This window comes from Genypterus blacodes, unplaced genomic scaffold, assembly GCF_046128005.1.
Source record: "Genypterus blacodes isolate CSIRO-AG114 ecotype Tasmania unplaced genomic scaffold, CSIRO-AGI_Gbla_v1 ptg000015l_1, whole genome shotgun sequence".
Classification (NCBI taxonomy): domain Eukaryota; kingdom Metazoa; phylum Chordata; class Actinopteri; order Ophidiiformes; family Ophidiidae; genus Genypterus; species Genypterus blacodes.
This window is the reverse complement of record NW_027466829.1, coordinates 2,205,546-2,226,754: the sequence shown is the minus strand read 5'-3', so window position 1 is coordinate 2,226,754 and position 21,209 is coordinate 2,205,546. Positions and strand designations below refer to the sequence as shown.

The 21,209-nt window shown below is 43.9% G+C and overlaps 1 protein-coding gene across 1 annotated transcript in view; it reads right to left on the bottom strand.

The window, feature by feature from the left end:
* The window catches only part of tmtc2b (transmembrane O-mannosyltransferase targeting cadherins 2b), a 77,181-nt gene that overhangs the window by 10,805 nt on the left and 45,167 nt on the right, over positions 1-21,209 (bottom strand). The window contains exons 3-10 of the mRNA XM_076169526.1: positions 14,190-15,024; positions 13,609-13,723; positions 13,073-13,158; positions 11,467-11,651; positions 10,396-10,474; positions 7,102-7,223; positions 2,418-2,499; positions 844-958 (exon numbers count right to left, since the gene is read on the bottom strand). Coding sequence (XP_076025641.1) covers positions 844-958; positions 2,418-2,499; positions 7,102-7,223; positions 10,396-10,474; positions 11,467-11,651; positions 13,073-13,158; positions 13,609-13,723; positions 14,190-15,024 — 1,619 coding nt within the window. The remainder of the gene's footprint in view (positions 1-843; positions 959-2,417; positions 2,500-7,101; positions 7,224-10,395; positions 10,475-11,466; positions 11,652-13,072; positions 13,159-13,608; positions 13,724-14,189; positions 15,025-21,209) is intronic.

The window sequence follows — 21,209 nt, the reverse complement described above, 5'->3', positions numbered from 1 at the left end:
AAAGAGGCGGAGGGAGAGTTCAACCTAAGCCCAGCTTGAAGCTCTCTGTAGTTGCCAGGGGTCTGGACCCTGGAAGAAGCTCTTGATAGTGAAAGCTGTTTGGTGGTGAAGACCCAGCTTGATGCAATGAGGGGGGAAGGGCTACTCGTAGAAGCAGCTGGCTAAAAGTCTTATAGCTGTGTACTCGTGTTGTACTCTTTGGTAAAGCCGGCAGCAAAAGCTTTACTACCAGCACACAACTCTGCTCAGCTGTGATTTCCATGGAACAAACAAGGGAATATACACGAGTAAAAGAAATGTGTTGGAGCCGTTTGCTCAGTCAGTGGGGCAGCATACTGTATGCTGGCACACGGCTGTGTTTACGCATTTCCAATCATGGCTTATGTTCAGAAACACACCAGCTTGTGGGTTCCTACGGCTTTGGTGCTCAGCCTCATCAGCTGAACCTTGCTCCGATTTGGAAGGGGACCTGACAAAATGAGCCAGGAGCAGCAGAGAAAGAGGCAGATGAAATGAGAGAGAGAAAGAAAGAGGGAGAGAGATACATATACACAGCTGCACAGCCCGTGAAGACCAACCAGCGACTCTCGGGCTGGCACTGCAACAAGAGGAGAGGATTACAAAATGCAGCCGTTTAAATCACACGAGCTGAGGGGCACGGTAAGCCCCTGGATAAAGCGTACAGACGGCATTCCTCCCTCTCTCAAACACATCCTGCGTTCTGCTCAGCCATGGAAAACTGCGGGCCACCCATCTTCTTCACCTACAAAGAACCAAACACCCTTGTGCGTTCTTGTGCGCTTTGGCCACTACTAAAATCCTTCCCGATTCCCAAACGCTCACCTGAGCATGTGGGCTGCGCTGAAGACCACATCGAACTCCCCGCCATCCAGGCCCGCTGCTTTCTCAGCCATCTCCGCCGCTTCCAGCAGCCGTGACTCCTCCAACAAAAACTGACCTGGCAGGGTGGAAGAGAATAGCAGCGCTGTTAAAATACTGTGGGATACCCGCAGAAACGCAAAGGGAGACACGGGTCTGGAAGTGTTGCCTTTGGCCTCGGTGGAGGGACGGCCTGGCCCGCTTCGATAATAATAATATGCTGAAACACAACATCCCCCTCACTCTTTGGATATCTCTCAGACTCATTTGTTCAGATTAGTTGAGCTTGATAGGAGCGTTTCTTTAAGATAAAATGTGAGGTTTAGCTCTGCACTCAATCTTTAAGGACCCACCAGAGGGGAAGGGATTATGGAACCCTGACAAGGCCGTGAACCCAGGGTGGATCCCTTGGTAAGGGCCAGGTTTAGAGAGGAATTAATACCCTGTTGACTTTGGTTAGCCTGACTACTGTACCGGGATTCTAAACCACTGAGTGGACCTAAGCATATTTTCCTTAATAACTGTGGATGAAATGGAAGCCTTCTCTACAGGCTCAGGGTGAGAGCCTTAAGGAGAACTGAGCTGAGTGATGGAGGGTTTAGAATACATGAAAGCAATTTCTTGAGTTATAAAAGGACAGTCCCTTACATTAATAACGCTTTACTGCGAAGCTTACTCTGGGCTTTTTACGCAGGTGGTCTCTGGAATTCTATCACTCTCATTCATCATCTGACTGCATGGAGTTCAGAGGAATATTTCACCTTAGGCTCCACCGGTTCAGCACAGTTTCATGGCTCAGTTTCAGGGACTTAAAATCGTCCTAACAGACGATTAGGGCTCTTTCTTCACTGCTGACAAGGATACACTTTGCTTGTGAAGATCAAAACGGTTTGTCACGTCATTTATCAGCACCTGATTACTACTATTAACAGAGCCGTTCAGACTGGCAGAGGATACATAGAGTTCAATATTTGAACACAATAAGCTGGTTATTAATGGCTTTAAATGGCACATATGGCTGAAATATTCAAGGTAAATCAGAAAGCTGACACGAGTGAATCATAAAAACTTTCAGACAGACGAGCTTTTACAGGATTTTAAAGGAATAAAGCAATTAACGTGTCACCTTATCAGAACTCATTCTTACTATGACAGTAATTAAACCCTTTCCTGACACGCAACTCTGCAATTTCAACTCGTGTGAGTCACATGGAAATGATATCGGGAAGTGGAGAGATGCTGAAACTGTCACGTTCCCATTTTTATGCCCCGCAGTAAATAGAACAATATGAGGAAACGTCTCCTCTGGCTGTTTTGAATCAACATCCTTTCACGTTTCATCCCAGAACCGACTCGGAGGAAGAGACGACAAAAGGGGTCAGCTGGCGGTTGTCTTAACAACCTGCTACTACAGCATGTGTGTGATTTACTATTTGTGTAAAGAGAGAATATTAAATGATCAATTAGAAACGGAGGAAGTAAGAATAACATTATGAAACACAACAATGAAAAGTCCAAGAATATGAATTGTCACTTGCCGTAATGCATGTAACAGTTTCCTTTGGTTGGATCGAGTTGGATGGCCTTCAGGAAGTACCTCTCCGCTTCTGTTTTCTGCCCCTGGGAGACGGATTTGACAAATATACGTTACAAAAACATCACACTCGCCTCAATGGCCAAAATACCTTTTTGTATACATAATGTCCCATTCCAAGCCACAGACCTAATCTCACTATAAATCCTAATATATTGATATGAAACACATGCAGGCCCCGGTGTTATTCTTTTAGAGTCATGTGTCATTCTGTCAAAGTACACAATGTCATGCTTGGCACAGCCGACTCCTGGAGGCACGGTCTCATTCATTATACACTTTTACCTTCACGAATAACACTTCCACAGCGCCACCGCAGATCGCTGGCGTGTGTGGCCGAACCGGTATGAAAGGAGACAGAGAGAGAGAGGAAGAGTGGAAACGAGTTGAAGGGGAGGGACGGGAAGAGAGCGAGAATGGAGAGCGTGTTTGTGGATCTTTGAGGTTCACACGTACGGCGCACGAACAAGTGCTCGGCACACACAATGAGGTGTGTGTAGTTGTGTTTCTGTTTGTGAAAAGAGGAAAGATGGTCCTGGGGGGTGTGAGGATGAGGATGAGTGCTTTACGGCATAGAGAAGCAACTGTAATTGGACTTCGATATCTCCCAGGGGCCTTTGAGACACTTCACCAATCACAGCTCATTCAGCACAGGGCAGCTGACCAATGGCAGAGCCAACTTGGACCTTTGACACATCTGTTCTCTCAGTCGGGCACCAGCTGCCGTGTGATCAACAATTAACGATGTGCACTGGTCTATAAAAGCTGTTGTCGTGGCATTAGCTCTAAATGATAATTCCTTGGCAGAAACAGTGCACATTATTTATGAATAAGTGCAACAGGCCATGAACTGGACTTCTACCAAGTCTGAAGGCTTCACGTTAAACGCCAATGCATTAAAAAATACAGCTAAGATTACACCAGACAGTGAAACACACACAGTCTATACACTCCACATGAAATACAGCCAGTTGCTCCCGTTTTAGTCAACTTGACACACGGGCTCACATCCAATCAGTACAATGTAGCATTAATGACTGTATACTTAAACCGGCATATACATTTTCAGAGAATGTTAGATTCAATAAATACATACTGCTTTAATATAAATATCTCAGTGTGGTTTCCCTTGATGCAGAGGAAAATCAATCCCGTGCTAAGTATATGTTTTATTGAAGCGATGGTGTCCAAGTGCGGATCGCAGTTTCAGTCTGAAAGCACCGTTTCTGTGTATTTTCACACTCTTTTTTTCTGGATGGCAGATCGTGTAAATTTGAAGAGCAGCTGGATTTAAAATAACACTGGCCTGTGTCTGTTTGCTGAGCTTCAGACGAGAGCTCTCACCGTGAAATGAGCTGCAGTTGTGCGTGGATGAATGGATCTGATTACGGGCAAATCTCAATGTAATCACAGAGAACAAAGTCAGGGTCGGGGTTCTACATCAATTATCTCAAAGTTGAAGCCGCCACTCTTGGATTTCTGGAAAAAGTCACTAGGCTCACCTGTGGGCCTCCAGCTGAACAATGACGCAAAGCAAAGGCGTTTAATTGAGCTATTGGGAATCCAAAACTGCTCTAACACTTCTCATCTAGTCTCATTGTGTGAAATAGCAATTATTATATGAGTTTTATGGACCAGGGGCTAAATGTGATGAATAGTAAACATTTACAATTCAAACTAAATTTGTCGAAAATCTCTGAAAATAGGACTGTGATTTGTCACACTTCTCAAAATTGGGGACACGAGCATGGATAATAATCTGGATTCTTCTGAAATCAGGATTAAATAAAAATCCCACAGTTATGGTCGCTCATTACTATTACTATACTGAGCTTCAGACTTGTTCAGGGATGAATTCAGTCTCGCTAAAGTAGAACATACATACAAGAAAGACAGAAACACTGTTGAGGAGCAGTGGAACCCATGACCTCCTTGCTTCCTTACCATCAATAATAATTTCCACATTTCTGGATGTAAAACTCCCTCTTTGATAACTTGAAAAACACCAGAGGCCTGGCACTAGAGGAGGAGGAGGAGGAGGAGTGGGAGAGTAAAGGCTATACTGTATATAAATAGAAACTCAATATAAATCATCTTTCTGCTCTCCTTTACACTGCAGTACATCCCCATCTCATGAGCTTGTTGTTTGAACACTATATCCTCTTATTTTTCACACACACCGAGCCTATTTGTGCGCGTCTCATATGTCTGATCTCCCGATAACATCAGATACACTGCAGATGTAGCCCAGGCTCCGCGGGCGCCGAGGTGATTATAATTGAAAGCTGCATCGTATTAGCCGAGGAAATGACATGTGAGCGGCGGGCGGACTGCAATATCAAGCATTGGGGACACGGCGTCCATCTCTGACCCCAAACACATCCCCGGTCTCTCAGGGCGCCAGCGGAGGTGCAGAGGAGTCAGCACAGCGGGGAGACGATACTGATCTCTGTAGTAATATCATTAACTCAACCTTCCCTTCACCCGCCCGCCGTCCTTCCACCGCTCTGGCCACCTCAGCACCATCGCTGCTCCCATCTCACCCTTTCCCTGACCCCACCCCCCCTTCGCTTCCAGTCTCTCACTTCACCTCACCTGCTGGGTTCTGAACCTAAGACCTCTGATGGCTTTTTGAAGATTCCTCATAACTTGCAGTGTTGCCAGTATGAGCGGGGAGGGTAGAGGGCAACGGAGGCTCGGAGGGGAGCGCTGGATTTAATCAGTCTTAAAGGCTGTTGTAAATTGGACGGACAAAGAGCTTGGCTATGCCTGATGAGGCCACAGCAGAGAGGACACGCAGTCTTACAGTAGCTGGAAGACGTTTTGGTTCTGGCTGCTTTTAGATGAACCTGTACCAACAAAGCAATAAATCACGTTCAGGGTTGCTATGTTGGTTATGGATGGAGGTTCTAAGCCTGTCCAAACATCTCACTTATCTCCTCTAATAGTATTTATTTGCATTCATGGGAGCACTAAACACCTCTCTCATCCATCACAGTCAGAGATCTGCAGGGAATCAGGCCTGCGGATTCCAACTCCGCTTTCCTCCAAAATCAATAACACTTTCTGAAATAAATTGAGTTTCTCTCCACGACCCGCTGATTTTTCACAAGTTCACTTCTCCTCCTCTCTGCTCCAAAGATTTGTGTTGCTGGGCCCAGACCTTCCGTCCTCGCTGACAGAGTATGGTCTCAGATGTATTGATGTTCAGAGCCCTTGATTTGGGAAGTGATCCATCTCCTCTTAATAAGGGCCTTTTATCTGCAGTCAGTCATCTAAGTTAGGAAAATCAATCTATAGAGCTGGAGTTTCATTTAATCTAGCCAGAGAAAATGAAGATTTACACACATGTGTGAGCCACATGCAGATTGGGAAAGACTGTTCAGGCTTGAGGTGAAGTACTAAGACAACAAGTGACAAAGGCGAATCAAATTATACTGATAGAACTTTCAATTTCATTAAATTGTGTCTCTGTCTGTGTGCCACAAACGTAATTTGATGTAATAAAAATCAGGCTTTGGTTAAGGACTTGAAAAGAAGTCTGTTTGAATCGTGGAAAAGGACAAGCCATCCAGATCCCACCGCTGGGGTTTTGAACCCATTTCTATCGTGTCATTAGAGACCCGACTCTTGGAGAGACACAGAGAACCTCCACCCTTCTTTTGACCTCCTGAGCAACTCCTCCACTGTTCTGTTTCACTCTGCCTTATTCCAGAAACTCCCATCTAGTTGTGATCTCTAACTGAAGGCTGTGTGGAGTCACCACATGACTGCCATCCTGTGTACTGTGGGACCCTACACACACTCCTCCTGCTGCAGAGACCTTTCCACAAAGAAGGCTTTTCTCTGCTTGTTCAAACACAGGTCACCCACGTGAGGACATTAGAGCATTAAACCTGGAAAATGTGGGGCAGATAGATTTGTTTATCTGCAGTGATCAGAGATTTTTCAGAATCAGCGTTTCTGTGTCAACTGGCTGATATCTAACATGCTGCCGTTGATTAGATCCTCGAACAACTTGTTTTAGACGGACCGATGAACTAGTGACAACCTACACGGAACACAAAGGGCAACTGTGACGTGACTTTCAATCAGAAAACGGAGGAGAGCTTTCTGGAAATTCCACACAATCACCTTCTGTCTTCATTTTTCCCTCTAGTGTGTGTCTCTCTGCGGTGTGCATACACATGCTCCATCTTTTCCACTTTCCTCCTCTCACCCACACACTATTGATTAACTGTACGGACTTCAGGAAAACATTACAACCATCAACGGGGAGCGGGAGGAGAAAGCCGATGAAAGAAAGCCCGGGGAGATAAAAGAGGGAGTAATGAAAGTGAAAGTGAAATAACGGAGGAGAGGACAGGTACAGAATGAGAATAGCCTCCGCCATAAACAAAGTTGGACAAAGTGAGCAAGCAGCAAGACAAGCTTCTAACCTTGTCGGACTGGCAGGAATTATTCAACCGAGAAAATGGAGCGGCTATTGTTTACCCACGACTGCTCGAGCCGGGTGTGAATTTGTGTAACTGTTTGTGAGAGGCGAGGAATTACTGAGCAGGGGATTCATGCTCAGCCAAACATATCCTGGGTAAATAAAGGGGAGACAAAACACAGGTGTGTCTTACCGTCATGGCCAGCAGCTTGCCGTAGGTGAGGTGTGCAGGAATGTGGTCCGGCTTGGCTCGCAACGACTCGGTGTACCAGTGTTGGGCGTCAGTCAGCTTGTTCAGTCTCATGTAGGCCTCTCCTGTGTGAGGGAACGGTGAGGGTTGAGTCAGAGGTCAGGCTGTCAGGATGTGTAGAGCTCACACATCTTCCTGTTGTTCTCCGGGGGGATTTTATGTGACAGCGTAGCGGGGATGACAAGACTCCAAACTCTTTAGAACTCAAAGGACTTTTGTTTATGAGCAGGAGAACTCAGCATGTTAGGATAAGATTCTGGTGGAACTTCACTATTTTGAGTCAGTTTCTGCAAAAGTCAACAGCCATAATTAACACATGACAGACCGCATGATGGATGATGTGATAATGATATGCTTGAGGAAGTAGGAGGAAGAACTGCTGTGACAAATAGTGCAAAAAAATATGCAACATCCACAGATATGCAGATGCAAACAATTGCAAAGTATCTAGTTCATCTTTTGAGATGTTTCTCTTTGAGCTGGTACAATATGAGGAGAAGATGAAATTTGTCAAGGCTCTTTCAGCCTTGGGGAAAGTATGTGGCCCTCTAGAAGTTTTAATGTTTCCACATTCGTGCTGCAGAAGAACAACACATAGCGTTCATGCCTCTCACATGCTGGATTTCTGGAGAATATACAGTAAGACTCTCTCTCTTTCTCTCTCTCTCTCCCTCCCTCTCTCCCTCTCCCTGATCTGTCAGACATCATCCAGTACCACCCTCCCTCCCTGCCAGATCATAACCTCCGCCTGCTCACACCTGAAACAACAATGACCTCTCTTTCTTAGCGATCCCTTAACACTTGTATTATTACAAGGATTTGACAACATAGGCTGGTAATAAGGCACAACAGTGAAAAACATTCGAAATGTATTCATGGAAGAATGACAGAGGTGCCGAATATACTGCAGGTGTTAACATTTCACTCCAATGTGTAACATGGTTAATATTTCATAAGTCGAAGGGACGGCCAATTGACTGGACATGTTTAGTCTAGAGTGAAACTGAAACTTGGATTCCTGGTGGATAAGGGCTCATAATTTTCCTGATGTGAAACGATGATAGGCGACAGGTGACGCACAGCTAATCACAGAGGAATGACTTATCCTGTTATCTAAAGAGAAACAAGCTTTCTTCTTTCCCTGTGAATGAGCAGTGATGTTGTGCAACGATACAAAGGGCATACAAATCTGTAAAACCATCTTATTTAAGACATAAATTCCTTTTTTTCTTTTGTTAAAGAAATATGGCTCAAGTCTGAAGCATTTCCCCCCAGACTATATAAGTAACATCAAAGCTCCGGGAATGTTTTCAAGATGGTATCAATCAGTACAACCTTGTGGTTCAGATTAAAGCAAATCCATAATATTGTAGTTCAATAATTGAAAAATTCCTTAGCAAAAGTTAACATCAGGTAGAGCTAACATGAGAGATTATGGGATATCAATAATCACAACAGACATAAGAAGAACTCTTGCCAATCCACATTATGATCCAGCTATTTTTATTCCCTGTCTTCATAGCGTTGCTGAAAGACAGATTGGCTCTTTAAAAAGTTTAATTTTATATGGAAATTTAATCCATTTATCAAACTTTGGCGCAAGGGGGCAATGAGTACTATTTAAAATGTATTTACACCTCTGTGGCCTCTTCTTTTTGGAGGTAATATGCCTTTCTGGCTGCAGGCCTCTGCTGCAGATTAGCACAAACATCAACGCGCAATCAGAAGTGACACAGAAGTCCAAGGAGCTGAAAACCAGCTCTTGGAGTGGAACATTCCGCAGCCCACTGGAGAGTGCTGGAGCGAGACCAGCGTGGTGCCGATTACCACCCAGGTCTGCCTCTGATGAAAGTTTCTGTTCCTTGGCGTCTGACAAACAGCATGAGAGCGGCAGCAAGGAGGGAAAACTGGGAATAGACACGAGCAGGTGTGCCAAATGTGCAAATGACTTCAGTGAGGAAACAAAAGCGAGGAACAGAAATCACAGATCTCTGGCTCGCTGCCTCCATTCCACATCCAGCACTGTTGCTTAACAATCGCTGGAGCCTTTGGTCAACATTTTGACATAATCTCAGCAGTTTTGTCAAGATGTATTCTTTTCTGCGGCACGTAATCGAACCCATGGCACTACAAGTCTAGAATTAAGAGTATTTAGTCTGAGTTACATGTGTGTGAACAGCTGTGGGCAAGCGAGAGCAGGAGAGAGACAGGGAGACATGGAACGGGGCAGCCGTAATGAGTCTCCAAACAGCTGCTTTCTTACAGCTCTAATCCAGCGAGTTTGGCTATTCTCGCAGTGGAAAGTCATTAACTCTCTTTAACCTGCTACTGTTTGTCCAAGAAAATATTTAGGAAAAACTGGAGTTGAGGAAATCATTGCTGAAGATCACAGTTCTAATGTTTTAATCAGTTTTCTCCTCAATAGCTGGACTCTCCTCATACCGCATGTCTGTATTCTGTCCAGGCATTAAAAAACATCTCTCTTCCCAGATACTGTACGGTGGGGATTTGATGAAATCTTTCTGGCCTTACTTCGCCCCATCTTGACCCATTTTACCTGTTATCACTTTATATATGCAGCACTGTTTCTATTATAAGCGTATGGCTTCTATTATGATGTTTTCTCCCATGCATTGTCAAAGGCTTCTTAAATGTGGTTTAGAGTCTGGAGCGTAGGATTCTGTTCTTATATTGTGGTTTGGGATTTCCTGGGCCTGCTCAATGACAAACTTAGAATCTGTTTAATGAATAGATTAATAATGCCACCCACCTAGTAACCGTAAACACACGCTCCCTTAAGACTTTTGTTTATGATGCTCCTATGAAGACTTTATGGTCAATTCTTTGATTAAACTACAGTATTTTGGGTGTGAAAGCCTTTATTTTCTCTTTATTCATTGTCTGTGGTGTTCACCATTTGCTTCATTCAGGCCTAGACCTCTTTGCTTGTGGTGATCTTATTTCCAAATTCTAAAGATTATTAAACCCTTGATTCAGTTAGGGCTCCAGTATTCTGGATATAAAGAAGAAATTCTGATCCAAAGCTACATCTTCCCAAGGCTGAAGACACTGTGACTCATGTTGAGGTCGTGCTCAGCAGACAGTGAAATCGTGGCAGAGACACCAAACCGAAACCAATCATCAATCACCTGTTGTTCTCAGTTATCTGGTATTTTACTTTCACTATGACATTACAGCATTTTCTTCATGCAGTTCCTACACAGAAACACTACTTACCCATCATGTTGTAGAGGCTCTGTGGTGCAAATTGTCTTGGCATTTTCTGTATTGCTTCTTTAAACACCGAGAGGGCCTCCTATGAATGAAACAAATAGAAAAAGAAGTTGAGGGGGGATGGGAGAATTGTTTGCATAAGAGACCAGAGAGCCCACGCCAGAGAAACTGGTGCTGGGGTAACTAGTCATTCCTCCCCTACAGCCAGGGCCCTGACACAGTGAATACACAGCGTGGAATTGGGGGTCGCCGGGAGGTTGGTTCATACAGAGGAGAGCAGAAAGGGTCTATCCTCAGTGTCACGGCTGTTAAGACAACGAGAGCAGTGTCACATATTGACTCTATAGTACGCACGGTCTGCCGATTCACCTCAGCGTCTGTTTGGAGTTGAAATGTAAGGAGCTGCAGTCCCTTTAGTGTAGGAGCAAATGCTATGGTTAGAGGTTAAGAAGAAGAGGGAATGTTCGCTTTCTTTCAGCAATTTATAAAAGCCTAGCTTATTGAATGTCAAGTACTCCTGCCTGGTTCCTGATTGAATCAGCAGCATGGGTGCTTGTGTACAAAAATAAATGTGCGGCGCTGAAAAAGCATTTGATCTTAGACAATATAGTTGCTCTTTAGGGGCATGAAAGAGAGTGAATTTGTTAGACAGCCCGAGGCTTATCCATACACAGCACTGAGTCCCATATGACAGAGGCAATTTTGGAGTCTATCCATTGAAAACATCACATTTCCTCAGTGTCCCCAAAGCCCCGAAGCATCCTTTGGCAGCTGCATTTCATTTCACTTCATAATTGTTATATACAGTATTTTCCGCCATAACATATTTTTTCCATTACATGTAAGAGAACACATTTTACTGCTCATTGTTGAATCAAACCAAATATAAAAATATGTTTTTGGCGCATAATATTAGGCACATGCAATAAAGATATATATTTCTAAATATTCTGAATGGCCAACACACTGTAAATGTCTACATATCTAGAGATTCACACACATAAAAGTATACGATTTTGAAAGAAGCACTGAGGGAGTTTCAGCAAATCATAAAATCCATATTTTTCCCGTTACCTCCTGGTGTCCCTGCTCGTGAAGCAGCTTTCCCAAGTTATACAGGCAGCTGGTGACTGAGCTCTTGTGGGCGTGGGGGTCCTTCAGATTCTCATCGGGGATATCAGCACAGGTTAGGAAGGTGCGCTTGGCCTCGTCCATGCGACCCTGATTCATCAGGATGATGCCTGTATTCAAGTAGGCCGCTGTCAGGGGACAAACAAAACCCGGAGTCACAGGGAGCACTGGTGATGAAACTATGATTAATCAGGAGCTGGTGGATATGAAATGCACCACTGGGGTAAAAGAAAAGCATCACAGTTCATCTGATTCCTGCCTTTTTGTTGACCTTTGTAAATATCCTGTGGGACACTCTGGATGATTGTTTAACTCCGTCAGACAACATGTAACAATCAATGGACTGCTGCAGTAATTAGTCTCTGTGGACTTGCCTCTGTAAACTATTCTCTGTCAAGTCTGTTGGCATAAATTAACGCATTGGATCAATCCGGGAGGCTCATCTACAGGCTGATGATATATACTCAAGAGTCAAAGAGGGGATATGGGAATCAAGCAGCATTCAATCATTGTCAGCCAAATAAGCTACCAACAAATCATTGTCTGGCTCTTATGGGACCTGTATCTGCGTCTCACACATGGTATTGCATTGGCCTGTCAATATCTGGACTTTTTCCCTCCGCTGCACATATCCTCACCGGGACAGGAACAGATAAAGAAAATCTAACGTCGACAAAAACAAGCCGTTTCCATTCTCAACTCCCACAACGTCCTGCCAAATTGATCTTCTTTAAACCGTACGTTGACAATACGGCAGGGATCATTTGTACAAGATAAGACGGCACCTTCGACATCTCTGACAAAAAAATGCTTGGGTTTGTTCTTGTAAGCCTCTCAATTAGTCGGTGAGTAATGGCGCAACCTTGAAAAAACACTTTAACTGTCACATTCTCATTCTGTCCTCACCATCTTGCCTGCTTGCGGTAATTAATTAACCTCGTTATCAGCTGTAACAGATTGGATAATTGTGCGCTGAATGAAAATTTTCTAGTCTAGCCGCGATCCTGATTAGGCCCATAATTAATCTGAGGAAGAAAAGGACGAGGAGCTTTCCAGATCCACTGTTCGTCTCTCGGTGACTGATTTTCCCAGAACAATGGGGGGCTAATTTATTTCACCATCGTGTAGGAATGAGGGTGATTTGTAGTAATCAGGGTGTGGCACTGCTTAGACACGCTCAACATGACACTGTATGGGGAATGTCAAGGAAAAGTGAATTTCTTAAAGGGGAAGGATTGATGAACAACGACGGGGGACAGACGCACCGAAATGAGGGAAAGTGTTGTGCAGGGGGGAAAAAAGGAATTAAAAATCACTCCGCCATACATCATTGCCTGAATTCATCATTTTGAAAGACAGTCTGACAGCTGTGTTGAAAGTTGAATTTAGCCTCACACACACACACACACACACACACACACACACAATAGCCATTGCCACCTAGCGCCCGCCTTTCGCTAAACCACAGCCTGCCTTCACTGTTGCCTGGACACAGCACAACCACAAGAGCTGGAGATTGGTGTATAAAAAGAGACGGAGATGTACTTACAAGCCAGTGTTGGCCGGCTCCCAATGGCCAGCTTATAGTAGTGGAGCGCCTGTGAGAACTTGTTGTTCTCCTGTAGCAGCAAACCGCTGGAACAGACAAAAGAGATGAAGATGTGGTGCATGTTAGAGCTTTAAACGTCCAGAAAGAGGATGTGTTTAAAGTTAAAAGCCGCCCTTAGAGGTAGAAAACAGGCAGATAATAAATCTGAGGAGAAAGATTTAAGATCTCAGCCGACCACAGTCTTAAGCAAACTGTGAATATTGGCTGTGGATGTTTTGTGTTCCCCTCTGGCTAAAGCACCATCATTAATAACCCGGGTCAGACAGACATTACCCTGGGGACTACAAGACAAGACGGCACTTCCTCCATGTGAACTGCTCTGATCAATGGAGAGCCGGTCCAATTATTCACGCACTCAGCCATGTGTGAAGACATTTTATGCCTGAGCATTAGAACTGCAAACGACAAATTAGATCACGAGTGCGTGAATGTGCAATCCTCGTAAAATACCTCACAAAATCCAATCAAATACTCACAGGTTATACAGCATGTCAGCCATGTTGCTGCGGTAATAGAGGGCGTTTCTGTAGGCCTGCTCGGCCTCCTCCATCTTGCCCTGACTCTTCAGAACGTTGCCAAGGTTACCCCATGCTGACAAGTTAGAAAGGAAAGAGTAAATCAAATGGTGTTAAAGGGAAATTCACATTACCTTTAATCAATGTTCTTTACAAAGCTCATAAATTAGCGCAGAAGGAGAGAGAAGGAAGGGATTTTAGAGTCGGTCGTCATTTTCTTTTGTGAAATAAAGTGAAGTCCACAAAGACTTTTAAACCACTGGGCAAATAGGCTAATGAGCGTTCATGAATGTGTAATGTGACAAGACTGTATGAGTCAACATCTAGCCAGCAGCCACAGAGCTCCTGATTCGTGTCTCTCTGACAACATGTGTTTAGAGTGCTAAAATATGTAAAGTTTGCCTTTAAGCAGTTGGCTATATTTAATTATGTATTGTAATTCAAAGCATCTGATGCTGGGCTCCCAAAAGAATATTCAGTAAACAAAACCAAGCTTCCTTCATTCAATTAGGCTTCCACGACCACAACAAGCCGTGTCTTACCTTTAGCAGGGTTGACGTAAATCCCTGACTTGTAGAGCATCTCCTCATTCTGCCAGTCTTGGTTCCTCAACATGGTTTTAACTCCAAACAGGAGAATCAGCACTGCGCTGCAGTATGTCAACATTGTCCTGGCCGACCGGCGTCGCAGACGGACGTACAGTGACCTCAGACCCACGGCCACCAGCAGGCAAAAGCCCATGCTGGGGATGTACAGTACTCTCTCTGCTATCACAAACCCAACATAGAAGAACAGGTTAGTGGCAGGGAGGAAGGGAATAGCCAACAGGCCCAGGGAGAACACCACCACATTCTCAGTGGTGGGCAATGGAGTCCTGCTCTCATAGTGCTTTTTGGTACCATTTTGTGCACTATGAGTTTCGGTGTGGGTGTTGTTAATGTGTTCCTGATCATTACAGTGGTAGCTGTGTCCATTACTGTTCCCATTCCTGCCATTGGTGATATGGTGTGCTTTGCCATTAGTTTCCTTCACTGTCTGATGTGTTCTCAGACCAAACCAAGCCAGCAACATCAATCCAAGGTAGAAGAGTACTGTGTGACAGTTCCTCCAATCAGCAAAGCTCCTGATCAGAGGCAGGGCATCCATGGACCAATCAAAGCTGAGTGTGTCCGGGCAGAGGAGCAGCCAGAAGTTGGCGGCAGGCAGGTAGAAAAAGGTGAGCAACCTGGTGTGGAGCGAGGAAGAGTCTGCTCCTGGGTTATCAGAGTTGGAGAAGTTGGGAGGTTTGTTGCCCATCCAGTAGAGGCGGCAGGCCAGCAGGACGGCTCCCCACGACCCCAGCAGAAACACGTTCAGCAGCAGGTGAAGGTTTTTCCTCTGGAAGACAAAGAAAACATAGAAATATGGATCAAACCGACAAATAACGAAAAAAGAAAGACACAACTGATAAAGTGTGACAGCACATATTCAAAACTCATTTTCTGAGTGCTTGTGATCTCTTTGACATTGGGGCTTCTAGATTCGATCCCCACTATGGATGTAAATTGAGCTCAATTCTTGCAATATGTCCACTGGAATAACACAGAGAGGATGAAATGACTCCTCCACTGCTCCAGTTGCTCCAAATAGCTCATCCAGTACAATTTTGTCCAAAAACTGCAGCTTTGAAATTCATTATGCTTCACTAAAATAGAGATATGACGTCTTTTAGTATGTAAGTAAGTTTTGTTTTGGCTATTGCTCTTTTTGGAAACACGTGAAGACGAAATCACTTCCATTATTTGTTATCATTGCATCTTATATCCTAACCAGAAAGAGACAAATGGCACAGTATCTTTCATGACAGCTTATTCCCCATGACTCATGACTGTATATGAGGAAAGGTGAGCACATTACATCCTCTGTAGCTCTAAGGCCTCCAAGGACATCACATACACATATGCATGACCCCATTCATCAAAAACATAGAATTGATATTAAACACTTTCACACATGGTGTAGGGAAATGCTCATGAAACATTTATGGTGTGTTTGGTTGTTTAACACTTTGCTGGCAGTGCACTGACAAATGACATAATTACCCACGGGCACATTTCATTGTTCGGACAAACGGACCTTTATTATTATGTTTAGGTTGGAATGTAAACTCCTGTTAGAAGATGAATGAAAGCATATAACAAAAGCATAATAAAAGCCCCGCAATCACCCCCCGGTGAATGCACAGCACTGTCCACACTTTTACCATCATTACCTTGAAATCAAATGTGACTTATCGTGCAAATGTAATCGGAACCAGATCTGCTAATAAGAAAATGTGTCTGTATGTCACTTTTGTCGAAAGCAGACACATGCCAGTGGAACACATATCATCCTTGGTTGAGGTATAAAAGAGAGATTCTAACATGGCTAGGTGTCAGTCAATAATACTACACCTACAGGCTACAGTATGTTCTACTAATCTCAGCAGTCGGGAATGTACATCCTGAGCAAAACATAAATCCTAACATTTGCATTTACTCCACTCATACTCGTCGGTGTGTCAAATGTAAATGCTTCTCAACCCAAGGCAACAAAGACGGGGCTCACGTTTCCTTAAAGCCAGCGGATGTGATCTCTCCATCTCTGTACGCCGAAGGACACAAACATGTCTTATCTGTGATCATAAATTCCATACAAGCACTGCTTTGGGGTGAAACTATTGATTTCCTCAGCTGTCCATTGTCGTTTACAGATTGAATCAGTGAAGACAGGCTCCGGTAACCTCTGGGGATATTCGACTGTGGGGGGGAAAAAACTCCCTTGTCTGCTAATGATCACCGCTAATGCACAAGAGCTGAAGCCCAAACACTTCAGGCCACAGAAAATGAGACTGCAAACAACACTATTCACACCAGCCTCCATGACAAGACCACGGAAATGATGCCCAAACAACTAATTATACTGCTCTCTGTGGAGACAAACAGGGGGCGGACACAGTAACGGAAACACATGGCGATATAATGCAAGTCAATATAACATCCTGCAACAAATCTAACCTCAGTGAAGCTTAGAATGTTTGTTTTTGTTGAAACTTTCAAAACAACTACACACAATCACTAAGTATCATTACATCGTCTATTTCAACAATACATTCATGACTTCTGCTGCATAAAATAAACACAAGGTTCAGAGTGAAGGCACAAATTACGCACATCCGGAGTGTTTTTCCTCCTAAAATACGGATCTGTGCAATAAAACAGACTCCACAACAGATGCTGGTGGGATATCGTTAAATTTTGGGAAGCACGATGTTGATCTTTAAATGTTCTGGAAACGCTACTTTAAGTCATAAGTGTTATTATAGGATCATCGTAAAAGATAAAGAGAAGAACTGCATCACTGAAGAGGGAGAAGAAGAAGAAGGATTCATGGGCAAAATCTAATTTCAGCAGAAGAATTATGTCTTTGTGGCTGTAAGGGAAAAACAAACCAATGCACTTCCTGAGACTTCCTTAAGACACTCATCACATCGCTTGGGGAGATCTGACAACAACCCCCACTAATGCTGCGTTTCATAACAGAGGATACAACACTGCTGATGACGTTCTTCCGTTGCTCGGCAGCAAAAGGTCAGCATTTCAATCCACATCACCAGTTCTCATTAATTTGAGAGTAAGCGTCAAACTTGCTGCGCTCATCTCCTCAGGCAGGATGAAGGCTACCTATAGGATTTGTGAAGAGCCATCAAATTAAATACAATTGGGTGTCATTTTTATCCGACGCACTTTAATAACACGTTGACCTTATTTAAGAACGTAGAGTCGACGCGCTGAGTGCAGGAGCCAAGAGGAAGAAAACACAACAACAGCAACTATAGCTGGAAACCCACTGTGACCACTGCAAAACAACTGGAGCTCCGGGGCAAAAACAAAACATGGTCAGAGCTAGGCAACCGCACACACACAACAATGACGTTCATGCCAAGGAGTCAGAATATTCTCTGTTGCTAGGGAAAGGTAATTCTAATTAATGTGTTGGGAAAATGTTAAGTAATGACATCTCATTATGCAGAAAGTGAAAACAAAATGGAACGCACGCAAACAGGTTCCAAATGGACAAAAGTAGGACTGTCATGTGGAAAAACCAATGTGAGCAACCCAAAGTGACAGTGCCAGTTCAAATCAGGTCCAGAACAGAAAACACATGGGTCCCACAACAGAGAAATGCTGTTTTCATGAGAAACTAAATGTAGATCCACAGTTAATCCTGTACAAAAGGAGAGAAGACGTTTTTGGTGCATCGAGGTCAATGCCATGCCTATGTATCATTCTAATTAGCACTCTGACACAGGAATGTACCATCTATGTTCCTGCTGATAATGAGATTAGACACCAGGTCTTGGTTTAAACAAAAATAAACAGATGAACAGGAACAACAAGACTCCCGTCGTCACTTCCATCCATCTATACACTTAACACTCAAACAGATGACCCCCGTCTTGACCTGCGATTTGCAGAGGGAGGATTTCGCAAAGCTTATGTGGGACAAAGGCTCGCTCATGTACAAGTACACTACTGACACTCAGCTATGCAGTTTGAGCAGTAAAGTGTGATATGAAGTTTTAAAGGAAAATGGACCCCATGTCAGGTCAGTGTTAAGGGTTTCAGGCCAAAGGAACAAGAGATTTGATTGGCTCTTGTCGGGGGCGGTAGCCAGATGGTATCAAGTTCCTCAGCTCCTCTTTTGACCAAACATAAATTAAAATAAATACGGTTCAACTTAAAGATTTGTATGGCAAGAAATGATAAAAAAGAAATGTTTATGATGAACTTAATCCACCACTCCTTCAAACTGACATGCCCTCGAAAAGGCCAATGACCAATCTATCATCTACCATGTGAACTCTGTGGATGGATGGATGGATGGATGGATGGATGGATGGAAGGTTCATCCCATTTACAATTCCAATATTGCCAAATCCAAAGGGATGTACAATCCTTTCAGAGAAGACTGAAAGGATTGTAAAGTGGAGAGTCAAACTTACTGGAGTCTCGCCAATTCATGAAGTGCTCTGTATTCTGTGCTTCCTGAGCTGTATTAATACATCTCAACATCTGCTTCAAGGAGATCGAGCATGGATTTACGAGACTCTTCCACAGCCTCTCAAAATCACCTCTCGGGTCCATGCAGGGGCTTAAGAGACACCGTCTCAGTGTTTACTCAGAGCACTCTGCAGGAGAGGTTGGAGACAGACATTCCTTTATCCTCGCCGAAAAACTGGTTATCCAAAATTGGGTGTTACTCGTGGAGGGCAGAATGCCAGGTTCTCAGCTAAACAGCAGCCCTGATCTAAGCTCTGTGTGCTTCACCGTAACTGCACCACCTTCCTCTCCTTTAATTCAGCCGAGCAGCTTTGTGCCTGCTGTGGTGAGACCACCCTCCACAGGGCAATGAGTTGCTGTGTGTCTGTGTGTGTCTGCGTGTGTGTGTGCGTACACCTCTGCAGGCCAAGAAGGTGATGACAAACTGGCACTCCGCCCACTCATAGTCATACCTGGCCCAGTGACAAACAGATATGTCATCCTGACTCTTCCCAGATGCAGCACGGTCAGACATCACTACTTCAACCACATCCATATGTGTGCAGCGGAGGAGTGTGTGGGTGTTTCATTTACATTCAGCAGATTGAGAGTTCTAATTTTAAAGCAGGATAAAGTGTTTTGGCAGTATTGAGAGCATAAAACCGTCTGATTGCACTTTACATTTGTGACCGTTCTGCTGCTATATGGACCTAGTGTCTGCCAGCTGGCTGGACTTAGGATGGAAAATAAAAAGTACGCAGGCGGCCGGTGAACAGGAGCAATATTGGACAGTAGGCATGGTGGACAACACGGCCCTCATGTGTGTTATCGCTTCAATAAACACATGTGCATCCTCCCTGCAGCCTGCAGCTAAATAGGTCACCATTCAAAGCCTAAGTTCAATTACCCGCAAGGGAAGGACTCCCCGAGTGCAACAGCTCAATTATGCAGAAAGCTTAGGCATTCCTGCTTTGTCTCTTTTGTCTGTAATCCAGTTTAGCTTGAAATAAGTGGTTTAGCGCAACCCAGTAGGAGGCAGGAGAGCATTTCTGCTTCCCTTTTTGTGTTTTCAGCCACAATCAGTTCAGAACTGAAACAATTTAGCCTTTATAAGGGAAGCATGTGAATAAAATATCCTTGGAGATGAAATGCAAAACAGGCCAATTACTGGATCTGGGTTTGTGCCTGTTTTTTCCCTCGATTACACTTTGATAAGGTTGAATCGACTGGGAAGAAAACTCAATCTAATAGCCCCCCCCTCCTCCTTTTGTGCAAACATCCACTAGAGTGTTTCGAAAGACGTGCTAAGTGGAAAGAGCACACAAAGAAATTTCATTAATTAGTTTGCAGAAAGAGTGTGTTCTCTTGTTAGGCGCAGGCTCTTTTGCATAATGGGTTGATGCACACTATACTGTTTTTCGAGGGGCATTTTAACGAACCTATGGCAGAGCAATCCTAAGACCGCTTGGCACTATAACAAGCCCCATATAGAGCAGAGTCTGTGAAGGAAGAAGTGACACGACTGAATCTCCCTTCCACTTCATCATTACTGAGATCAATTGTCTGTGGAGGGCCTTTCATCAAGATCCTGCCTCACATTGATAGGTTTGTAATGGGAGTGAAAATGAGCTCAGGCGACCACTCAGGCAACCACTTAGAGGACAACCACCTTCAGAGCTGTCAAATCACACGGTCACACCCAGCTCAAATAAGGACATTCTGTCTCCTGAAAAGTCTTCATGACTCTTTCCAAGGATTTAATGAATTGATTTATAACTTGGCCCAGATTTATATTTCTGAGTGTCATTGCTCTGTGATTGTGGTTCAGATGATCAAACTTGTGGTTAATGAACCATATATCAGTCATTCCTCCTTATCAGCTTTGGCCTCTCAGTTGGAAGAAGAAACTCTGGGTGTAAAGACCTGACAGTTAGCAAGCGGGACAAGATAAGATTCAGGCTATTCTGCTTCCCAACAACATATTATGGATTACCAACAGCTGGGCAATGTTCTCCAGCGGCGATTAACCCGCTGTCTGACATTTGGCTGACGGAAACCAAGCATATTTGGTTTGTTTATGTATGAGCTCTTTAGATTTAGTCTTTGCCCTTACACACTGATGGCTGCCTGAACCACTAATACAATCATTTACAATGCCTGCATGAAGAAATCTAACATGACAAATTATATTTCCTTATTTTGTTTCTTTAACACATGAATTGAGAGAGTGTGGGTGAACTAATTCATTCCAGATTCCTACACACAAAATAAGAAAAGAAAGAGAGAATGCTAATAGATACTGGAGGTAGTAACTCATTAAAACAAAACAAAGACATTTAACAAACCAATGTCCCATTACAGAGATGTTGTTCTAAGGGATTTACCGGTACAAGCCAATGAAAAGCAGCATCTTAATGAGCTGCTTATAAGTGTAGTGATGCCTCCTTCACGGCAAACGCGGAAAAAACAGGCAGGCAACAGGTGTGTATGAATGAGGCATAA